Source organism: Hipposideros armiger, unplaced genomic scaffold (genome assembly GCF_001890085.2).
Source record: "Hipposideros armiger isolate ML-2016 unplaced genomic scaffold, ASM189008v1 scaffold_1749, whole genome shotgun sequence".
In the NCBI taxonomy this organism is placed as follows: domain Eukaryota; kingdom Metazoa; phylum Chordata; class Mammalia; order Chiroptera; family Hipposideridae; genus Hipposideros; species Hipposideros armiger.
Window position 1 is genome coordinate 119,172 of NW_017733099.1, and position 11,970 is coordinate 131,141.

General features: G+C 33.0%; 1 protein-coding gene across 1 annotated transcript in view; it reads right to left on the minus strand.

Moving 5' to 3' along the window:
• Positions 1-11,970, minus strand: part of AKAP9 (A-kinase anchoring protein 9) — a 158,071-nt gene that overhangs the window by 97,472 nt on the left and 48,629 nt on the right. Inside the window, exons 7-11 of the mRNA XM_019634580.1 lie at positions 11,200-11,338; positions 9,880-9,965; positions 9,371-9,384; positions 2,446-2,542; positions 1,168-1,263 (exon numbers count right to left, since the gene is read on the minus strand). Coding sequence (XP_019490125.1) covers positions 1,168-1,263; positions 2,446-2,542; positions 9,371-9,384; positions 9,880-9,965; positions 11,200-11,338 — 432 coding nt within the window. The remainder of the gene's footprint in view (positions 1-1,167; positions 1,264-2,445; positions 2,543-9,370; positions 9,385-9,879; positions 9,966-11,199; positions 11,339-11,970) is intronic.

Consider the following 11,970-nt stretch of genomic DNA (forward strand, 5'->3'; position numbering starts at 1 on the left):
GGAAAAGGGTGCGTTTTATACATGGGGAAGTACGGTAACAGTCTTTTCATCTGCTAGGTGCTTTATATGTATTAGTTGAATCCTATTACTGAAGAAGAATTACTATTATGTTTATTATTTTCCTCTTTAACATAGAGAGAACTGAGGTTCAGAAGTTCCTAAGATCACAGATCTAGTAAATCAGAAGAACAAGAATTTAAAGCATGGTATATCCCATACCAAATCTCTTGCTCCAAATTGCTATACTATGATGCCCTGCTATAACATTCCACTTCAGAAACTTATGTAAGACCTAAGTATGCAAGGGAAAACCTACATTTCTCTAAAGAACTAGACAATGAGAACTATATAAAAGTGATGGTACCTCACTTTTTAGTTTGATCTCCAGGAACTAAACATTCAATTCAGATACAAAAGTGAATAAGTCATTATGGCACATATATTTCCTTGGATCTTGACCTTATCTAATTGATGATTAACCTAATTTCGTATGCACTTTCTGTATATCCTATCAATCCTCCCACTTTACAATGCATATATTCTACTGGGGTTATTATATTGGAACAGTTGAAATATTGTAAAAAAGTAAGCAAACTCAAATTCAACTGTTCCAATAAAAGAACGCAATTAGCTATAAACATTTTAAAAGAAAATACAAAGACAAAAATAAATGGAATCATAATGGTAGGCTAGATGATATGCTTGGTATTCAGGAGTTTTAATGGCCTTGGGCATAGCAGCTAATGCTAGCTACAGTGGTTAACATCACAGTAACTTCTCTGGGAGAAGGTAGGGAAAGGTAATACATAAAAGACTGAGCACCTTCTTGGTCATTTCCTACCATTATCTTCCACCTTTAAGGAAGGCTGAACTCCTTCAGAAGGTACTACTCACATGGTAATAAACTTGTAAAAACCTGTTTTGGCATTCTGAAAAGTTTCTAATTACTATTCTATAACAAGAGAAGAATGCTTTTCTCAAAGAAAAATTCACAGGACATTCCACTTAAAGACAATTGTGGTTGATACCAGTTAACAACTTAAAGATGAGCTATGTATGAAATATATAACAAAAAATAAAGTGCATTACCATCAACAAAATCTATGCTTTTGAAGGCTCAAAGGAAGTATACACCACAATAATCTTCTGTACTAACTATAAACTTACCTTAGCTACTTCTTCTTCTAAGCGTTCTTGGTACTGTTTTTCCAGCAACTTAATCCTATTTGTTTCCTGGTCCACTCCAAATTCACCACCAGAAATCTAAATTAAAAAGCAGAATATTACGTACTTATTTATACTAATTATACACCACTTATTTTTAAATTTCTCTCAAATATCTTCAAAAGATCAGTTTCTTAGAAAACTTCTGAGAAATTTTAATAAATAAATTGCAGTTTTGCTCTTAATTAAAAACAATAAATCTAGTGAATAATTCTAGTGTATAAGTCTACTAAATAATTGTACTTAGTATTGTGATTTAACCAAGATGGAAAGTGAGAGATATGTTTACATATTTTTAATTACTAACATATAGTCCTAGAGTGGGATAAAGATACTTCTTAAATATAATTAACAAAACATGTGTGTATCTAATTTTAAGTAATGTTAACAGTGGCTATCTTCACTCATGAAATTATAAGCAAATTTCCTTTTCTCCTTGGTACTTATTGATAGTATCCAATTTTCTACAAATACAAATTACTTGTATAAATAGAAAAAGCCATCAACAGTTTTTTAAAATGTAAATCTGTTCTCAGCATGAAAGTATTTCTTTATTTACCAATTATCTGACTGTCATTCAAACAGGTACTCGATATGGGACGAGTGTGGAAGAATCAAGAATGCAGCCAACATCTCTCCTCTGTACCCAGAATGAGAGTGGGCAATGATCCTTATTTTCTGTAAACCTAAGAACTAAACATCTACTAAGTGAAGACCAGGGTTTTGCAGCTGAAGTCTGAGAAAAGTGGACACAGATTGGAATATATACAATGTTGAGGAGAGGCAGAAGAGCAGAAAGTGGTTTAGCTAGATGGTACACACTGTAAAAGATGAGGGCTTTTACACATCGCATGGCCTGTGCTGATGGATGCCTCACCCACTGTCCCAGCCCTTGTGTTAGAGTGAATACAAAAGTCTATTCTAGAGATGGTCTAGTCCCACCTTCTCAAGGTGGAAAGAAAAGCTGTTGACCAGGGCACTGAAACTAATTTGTTACACAGCCCATGTAACACAAAACAAGACAAATTTTACACTAGAACATATTTAGGAGGAAAGAAAAAAAAAGAAGCCTTTAATCTTCTGGGTTTTTTACGTAAGATATTATCCTCGTATTTATTATGCTTATTTCTCAGCAACCATTTATTGGATAATTACTAAACCACAGACATAAAAATGATAGCAAGAAAAATAAAATCTGGACATTACAGTTTAAACATATACCTGTATTGTACCATCTATGTTCTGTTTTAGACAAGTTCCAGGGAAGATAGTTTTCTGTACATCAGATTCAGTAATTTCCATTGAATCAATGGATGAGCTAAATACAAATAAAAGAGGGTGAAAGAATTAGCATTGTGAGCTTTACTGTTAGTCCAAATTTAAAAGCATGCACAAATATGCACAGGGGCAGGGGAATAAAAATGATAGGTCAAGAGTTATATATATTGTAACTTAAATAATATTTTTTGTAATTTTTCCACTTAAAAGTAAAGTAGCACAATCAATCGAACAATAAGCGTATTTTATGAGATCACCATTGAATTTTATACTGTTTTATGAAGTCTACAACAAATGTATGACCTGGAGCTATTTACAGGTACAGACGTTTTAAAAAGTTATCTATATTATTGAGTAAAAGTTGGTAAAAATCTCATTTTTCTTAAAAATTGTTTACACACACAAACAAAATCTAGAAGAATACACACAAAAAATAACAATGATTATCTCTAAGTAGAACTGGGGAGCAGTGGCAGAACACATAGTCACTTCTAGATTTTGGTTTTTTTTTTTTTTAATCTATGTATCTTTTGGTATTCATGTCTTTATTCTGTATTGTTCTACAAGCATTCATTATTTTGTAAAAAATTCTTAAAATGCTTCACTTGGGTCATAAAAATAAGGCAAGACTATTATTTAGGAACTATGGAAAAAGATTAAAGGGGGAAATTATAATTTTCTTTTATAACTAATATAATTTCTCACTCCCAGTTTCATATGCATCCATGCTTTCTTTAATTCCATCCTCCTCTTACCCACCCTTCTTCATACTGTTTCTTTCATTCTGTCTCAAACTGGACACATACAAGTTGTCATCATTCCATTTCAAAACTTACACAACCAATCCCCTACTGATAGACATTTGGTTGTCTCCAAATGTTCACTATTACCAATAATGCTACAATATACTAGATCCTCATAAATACATCATTGCACACATCATTTGGATGTTTCTATGTGATAAAATCTTACAAATAATTGTCAGGCTTCATATTTAAGATTTTAATATAATGCTATATTACAAAAAGTTACGTTGATTTTATTCCCGTAACAGTATCACTTAAGTATTTTCTCAAAACTTCAGCAGCACCTAGTTTTAACAGTCTTAAAACTTTGTTAGAACATGTATGTCTGTATTTTTGAGATTAGATGTCCTTTCAAACGCTATTGGCTATGTAAATTTCTTCTGCTATGAATCGCCTATTCATGCTCTATATTTACGTTCTATGTTCAAGTTAAATGAATGTAAAAACTAGTTTCCCTTGACTTTCTCTTCTGCCCTTTCTTGGTTCTTTTATCTTCCTCATTATTTTGTCTGTTTCCATATTGCCTCTTACATACACTATTCTGATTCTTAGTTTCATGTCTTGATTTTTGTTGTCATGGCCTAGAAAACCCTCCTGATTATTTATCCAGCCATTAAGACCCAAACTCCAAAAAAGTGCTTGGTCACAATGACTTCATTCTGTAGTTTTATAGCATTTGAAGGATTTATCCCAAATTCAAAAAACGTCTGTCTAAAACCAAATTCACTGCTCCCCTTACAGTTAAAAGTCTGATTTCTCTATTTACATTAATGCACCATTATTCACCATATTCTCTAAGCTCAAACAACACAGGGTTATCTTATGATTTTTCCTCTGCTTTGCTCCCAACATTCCTTCCATCCCAATGTCTCATATTCATCCCTTCATTTTCTTTTCCCCTGTAGCCAGCCTAACATTAGAGAAATGTACAGTGATAGGCAGTGAAAAATACCACACAGATTAGTTTAAATTCCAGCACTCCTGTTGTATCACCATGTTATATTCCCTAATCACTACTTTTAAAAATTATTTTGTAAATAATTATTGTTTCAATGATTAGACTGATGTCCCTTAAGGGAAAAGGCCGTTTTATATACACCTAAATCTTCTTCCATGGCATAAAGCCAAGGTTAGTCTTCCCTCACAATCTTAAGGGTAGTTATTATCATTACAGAGATGTTTAAATTATCTGCCCCAAATCATAAAGCCAGTAAAAAGACAAATCAGGGGTCAAATGCAGGTCTGTCTGACTCTTAAGGTAGATCCCACACTATATCCCTAGGAGGCTTCTAGTAATGGCATAACCAAGTATTTGTTAAATGAATGACTCAATTATTTTTCTTAAACTAGTTCAAGTCTACCTTAATGTTATGGCTGTGTCCAAATATGTGAGGACATTTACAAGAAATAACTTTGACTTATTACTGCTAGTAGGAGTGAGCATGGTAGTCAGAAACCTCTTTTTGGGGGAGCAGGGGTTGGAGGAAAGAAAACCAATGATTTATTTGAAAGGTATTCTCAGTACCTTCCCAGTAAGTATTACATAAACTCTGAGAGAGGGTGGTGAGCTGACAAAAGCCCAAATGCAGAAACAGCAAAGTCAGTCTACATTTCCAGAAAACTCCCTTTTCTTCATGCTTTGGAGAGAAAGCATCACAAATTAAAGGAAGACTACTTGAAATACAGCAGCTGGTTATTAGAGAGTTCTTGCTATCTACCTGTTTTCCTTCATATCACAAAACCTAAAGCAGTGGTTTCCAAGTGCCAAACCATGAGCTGCCTGCATCAGAATTATCTTGTTACAAAGACAAGTGTCCCGGTTTCATCTCAAAGCTATTGAGTCTGTAATTTTAAGTAGTCAAAAAATAATATTAAATTTCAAAACCCTCCAGTTTTTCTGATGCATGGTCAAGTTAGGGAACCACTGATCTCAAATAAAAAGGAAGCATTAGAAGGCTGTGCCAATGCTGGGTGAACAATTCCAAAGCCTACATACTGAGCCTGAATAAAAGAAGGAGAAAGACCACTTGCAAAAAACTGTGGACATTCAGTATTTTGTCTCAAAAAAAGAAAATTGTTCTGAGATTAGTACCTATGGAGACATCAGTCCTAGACCAGGAGAGCCAACACGAGGTAGATGAAATCTGAGGACTTAACAGAGCTAGCTGAAAACTACAGCATACTTCCCAACTAAATTATAAACTGTTCATTCACTTAAATATTTATTGAATACCTACTGTCATGGGGAATTATTATAGTGTTTGGGATATAGAAGTGACTTAAATACACAAAAATCCCTACCCTTATAAAGTCCTTCACAGGAGACAGGCAACAAGCAAAAACAAACCACAATATAAATATAAGTATAAATAGAAATATAGTGTATATATGTACACACACACACACACACACACACGTTTTTTATTTATATATATAATAGGCAATATTAAGTAATATGGAAAAAACAAAACAGGTGATTAGGTCACAGAGTTCTAAGGGGTGATTTTAATTTACAGAGGGTGATCAGAATAGGCCTCATGAGAGCATGGCCTTTGAGTAAAGACCCAAAGGAGGTAAGTGTGATGGTTATGCAAATATCTGGAGAAAGGCCATTCTAGGTAAAAGGAATCCTTGCAGGACACTTGCTCCTGCCCAAAACAACAACTGAGACATCTGATCCATGTCAAAAGGTCCTTGAAATGTGGTCCTACCAAAAACATCCATGAGCATATGTGGTTCATGACAAATGGTCCTTGGTATTTGGTCCTGTCAAAAACGCCCATGCTTAGAATACGTCCCTGGGTGCAAATAGCCCATAATGTTTATTTATACTTTTGGTTTACAGGATTAAAACATAAAAAAATACTATCACGTTTTATTGGTCCAATAGTTCCGTATGGCTGTACTGTAATAACCCTTCTCGCTTCAGTAGGCTAGCTGGTAATGGCACATGGAGTTGCATAGATGGGTCAGGGTTTGACTCTAGCAGAAGAGCGAGATTTAAATATCAAGGACCTTTTGGCACGGAGAAATGTCTCCANTTCCCATCAGCAATATGAGGGTTCCTTTTTCTCCACATCCTCTCCAACACTTGTTATTGCGTCTTGTTGATAGTAGCCATTCTAACAGGTGTGAGGTGGTATCACATTGTGGTTTTGATTTGCATTTCCCTAATAGCTAGTGAAGTTGAGCATCTTTTCATATATCTGTTGGCTGTTTGTATGTTTTTTTTTGGGGAAAAGTATCTTGTTCAAGTCCTCTGCTCATTTTTTATTTGGATTGTTTGGTTTTTGTTGTTGAGTTGAATGAGTTCTATATATTTTGGATATTAGCCCTTTATCAGAGGTGTTGTTTGCAAATATCTTCTCCCATTTGGCTGGTTGCCTCTTATTTTTGTTGATGGTTTCTTTTGTTGTGCAAAAGCTTTCTAGGTCGATACAGTCCCCAAAAGTAAAGTCTTTTGCTTTTACTTCCCTTGCCTCTGAGGTCAAATTCATAAAATCCTCTTTGAACCCAAAGTCCATAAGTTTAGTACCTATGCTTTCTTTTATGCAGTTTATCATTTCATATCTTATGTTTAAGTCTTTGATCCATTTGGAATTAATTTTGATATATGGTGACGGAAAGCAGTTAGTTTCATTGTTTTGCACACGGCTTTCTGATTTTCCCTGCACCATTTATTGAAGAGGCTGTCTTTTCTCATTATTGTTTTTAGCTCCTTTGTCAAAAATTATCTGCCCATATATATGATGGTTTATTTCTGGGTTCTGAATTTTATTCCATTGGGCTGTGTATCTGGTTTTCTGCTGATACCATGCTGTTTTATTGTCACTTTGTAGTATAAACTGAAGTCAAGGAATGTGATGCCTCCAGCCTTGGTTTTTTTCTTTTTCAGGACTGCATTGGTTATTCAGGGCTTTTTCCATACAAATCTGAAGATTGTATGGTCTCTTTCTTTATAAAATGACATTGGGGTTTTGATGGAAATTACATTAAATCTGCATATTGCTTTGGGTAATATGTCCATTTTAACTATGTTGATTCTTCCAATCCATGAACATGGAATATTTTTCCCTTTCTTTGAGTCTTCTTCAATTTCTTTTAATAATCTCTTATAGTTTGTAGTGTATTGGTCCTTCACATCATTTTTTAAGTTTATTCCTAGACATTTTATTCTTTTTGTTGCAATTGCAAAAGAAATTTTTCATTTTTCTGAAGTTTCATTGTTAGTATATAGGAACGCAGTGCATTTTTATACATTTATTTTGTATACTGAAACTTTACTATACTCGTATTTGTTTATATCTAATACTTTTGGGTGGCATCTTTAGGGTTTTCTATGTAAAGAGTCATGTTGTCTGCAAATAAGTAACAATTTGACTTGTTCCCAATATAGATGCCTTTTATTTCTTTCTCTTGCCTGACTGCTCTAAGCCTTTCAATACTATGCTGAATAACAGCGGTGAGAGAGGGCATCCCTGTCTTGTTCCTGACAGTAGACGGAAAATTTTCTGTTTTACACTATTAAGTATATTAACTAAAGGTTTGTCACATATGGCCTTTTTTTATGTTGAGGTGCTTTCCTTGTATACCCATTTTATTAAATGTTTTAATCATAAATGGATGTTGTATCTTGTCAAATGCTTTTTCATATGCTCTTTATCCTTTACTTTGTTTATGTGGTATATCACATTGATCAATTTGCATATGTTGAACCATCCTTGTACCACTGGAAAGAACCCCACTTGATCATGATGTATAATCTTTTTAATGTACTGTTGGATCCGATTTGCTAGTATTTTGTTTAGGATTTTTGTATTTGTATTCACCAGAAATGTTGGACTGTGTTCTTCTTTTATTGTGTTATCCTTGCCAGGTTTTGGTATCAGGGCAATGTTGGCCTCATAAAATGTTTAGGAAGCACTGCCTCTTCTTTAAGTTTTTGCAACAGTTTGAGGAGGATGGATATTAAATCATCTTTCAATGTTTGTTAGAATTTACTAGTGAAGCCATTGGGTCCTGGATTTTTTCTTTTTGGGAGGTGTTTGATGATTGTTTCAATTTCCTTACTGTTAATCCGTCTATTTAGATTTTGCAGTTCTTTGCGATTTGGTCTAGGAAGGTTATATATTCTTAAGAACTTGTGCATTTCTTCCAGGTTATTGAATTTGGTGGTACACAGTCTTTCACAGTATTCTTGTATGATCCTCTATATTCATGGAATCTGTTGTCACTTCTCTTTCAATTCTGATTTTGTTTATTTGTGTCTTTTCTCTTTTTTCTTTAGTGAGTCTAGTTAGAGGTTTCTCCATTTTACTAATCTTTTCAAAGATGCAGCTCTTTGTTGCATTAATTTTTTCTATGATCTTTTTGTTTTCTATTTTATTTACTTCTGCTCAAATTTTTATTATTTCCTTCCTTCTGCTGACTTTGGCCTTCATTTGTTCTTTTCCTAGTTCTTTAAGATGTCATGTTAGGTTATTTGCAATTTTTCTTGTCTTATGAGATAGGCATGTAATGATATAAACTTCCCTCTTACTATGGCTTTTGCTGTATCCCAAAAGATTTAATATGTTGCATTTGTATTGTCATTGGTTGCTATGTATCTTTTGATCTCTCCTTTATTTGTTCTTTGACCCAGTCATTCTTTAGTAGGATCTTGTTTAATCCCCACATATTTGTGGTTTTTTTCTGCTTTTTTTNGGGCAGTTACGTCTGTGATGTCTGACATCTCTCTCTTCCCTCCCTATGACTCAATTAAAATGATAGTGAGGAATCTTTAAAAGGTATGAATTCATAATAAACAAGAAAATAAAAGAAGAAAACGAGAGATTTCAAACAATGTCCAGAAAACAGAAAAGGGGTGAAAGAGTGATTAAACAAGGTGGAGAAAACAGCAGCTAAAGCACATATGAAGGGAGCCACAGCTCAGAAGACAGTTGACCTGCCTACCAGAACCCTAGAAAAACTACCTGGAAAAACATCTGACAAATACAACACTGTGAAACATATTAGCTATGTTCTAAACAACGATTTACTATTTTTCTATAAAACAGACCTACTGCTTTAAAGAGTTCTGCATAAAATTAAATGCAACACTTTCACAAAGTTTACAATTTTACATTTTATATGTACAGGGGTGCCAAAAAAAGGTATACACATTTTAATAAAGGAAAGCTGCATTAAAATTGTAATACTCAATATATACCGATAAACGATGAATACAAGTCACATTTGACTTCTGCAATTACACGAGATGCTCCGAGTGGTTACCATCAGCATCGAGCCACTTCTGATTATGGCAAACGACTGCTTGAGCAACGTTGACCAAAGTGTCCACTTGTATACATTTTTTTGGCACCGCCAGTATTTTACCATGATTTCTAAACCTCTCTAAAGGTGTAAATAGTATTTAAATTGCAGAAATTCCATCAACTCACTGATACTATAAATGAATGTCACTTTTGCCTTATCTCCTCTTTCATGTTCCCTTATTCTAGAAATTTTTGATGAAGCTTACAAAACGACACACACTATAAATGCAAACATGATATATTTTGCATTTACACACCTTACTTAACCGTGTCCGAAGTACCAAAAGTTTGTTGTATTCTTCTGTTACTTTGTTGAGAAGAGTTTGCACATTTTCTTGACATTCTAGGTGATAAACAATTATAATAATTTCACTCCACAGTAAAAGTCTGCTTCTTTAAATAAGCATTATTCATCTATTAATAACTTTAGAAATTGTCTCCTGGAAGTAAACTTCATATATTTAGTAAACAAAAACTAAAATTTCATTAATGTGAAACACCTGCCACAAAGATAATTTGACAATTTCATATTAAAATACATTAATGTGTACATTAATTTGTACACATTTTGTTCAAATGGACCAAGGAAAAAAGTGTTGTTTGTGAAGACACACCAAAAAATTAACTGAGACTGCAAACTGTAGAAATAAACTACCGTATTTGGCCGTCTATAATGCTCTCCGATGTATAATGCGCACACACATTTTTGGCCCAAACTTTCATGGAAAAAAATCTTTCATTTTAATTCAAATTTTTATTTGTTTACATTTAGGTACTTGTTTTTTGTATTATGAAGGAATTTTAGCATTTATTTTTTAACACATTATGGTACAAGAAATTTTATGTAACAAATAATTACAAAACACAAGAACATACAAGGTACAAGAAATATTATGTACTGGTAACAAATTTACAATATTTACGCACCATAGACGGCCAAGAACTCTTCATCATTGCAAGTTTGTTGTAAGTTCAACAAAACCGATTATTGTATTCCAGGGCATTATTTTGCATATGGATATCGTTATCGATTTCTAGAGTTACATTTTTAACTCATAAGCATAAATACAAAAATTAAAAACATTTATATAAATATGGAATTAGTACTACCCATGTATAATGTGCATCCTTATTTTTCCCTCACAAATTTGGGCAAATATACTGTGCATTGTACATGGCAAAATATGGCAATACTGGATTCCTATTAAGAAAGGTAGTTTTATGTCTTCTTATTCTTTAAAAAAAGAAAAATTGAAATAAACTTGTTCAATAAATACAGTATCTTTAAAGGTTTGGATCTATGGTATAAAATTAAGGAAAGAATTAGAGTCAGGAAAAGATGAGAATAGAGGAAGTGCATAACGAGACAAGGAAACTTTTGGACAGCTCCAGTTCCCTTTATATCACAATTATTGCATTATAAAATAAGAGTGTGTATTAAATATAAGATTTCATGAATCAGAAATGAAGACAAGATGATAAACCCAAACTAAGAATTAAATCATGATTAAATGTAAAAGTTTATCAATTCATTTAAGAAAATTAACAGTTTAATAATGTGGTATAAGCTTTATTACCTTGAACTTCATATCTGTAATCTTGCAATTCTGCTTTTTGATTTTCAGAAGGATGAACACCAGAAGTCACTTGCTCTTCTGCATTTATTTCACATTTTAAAGCTGGAGTATAATGTTCACCAGGGACACTGCAAAAAGTCTGTTACCAACAAAATTAGATATTTTATAAAATTAAAATTTTGATTTCTGCCTCTAAATATCATTAAACATTATTCTCCTAAAAGAAAAAGACAGTCAAAATGACACAGAAAAAACAGTAAGAAAACACTCTTTCACACACCAAATTAATCTGCAAAAGAAATAATCAAGTCTAAAACTTTCTCTCTATATACAGGACATGAAATTCTTGTTATATAGGAAAATACTGATAATTTTCACTGCACAAAGCTATAATTATTTTTGCTTCTTTAGTTTTGAAGTTTATTTATTGGGGTGACATTGGTTAATAAAATTATATGTTTCAAGTATACAATTCTATAATATTATACATCATCTGTATATTGCACTGTGTGTTCGAAGTCAAATCTCTTTCTGTCACCATATATTTGACCTTTCTTATTCCTTTCTATCTCCCCTCCACCCCCTTTCCCTCTGGTAACCACCATACTGTTGTCTGTATCTATGAGTTTTTGTTTGTTTGCCTTGTTTGCTCATTTGTTATTTTTAATTTTATATCTCACATATGAGTGAAATCACATGGTTCTTGACATTTGCATCTGACTTATTTCACTTAGCATGATATTCTCAAGATCTAACAATGTTGTCACAAAT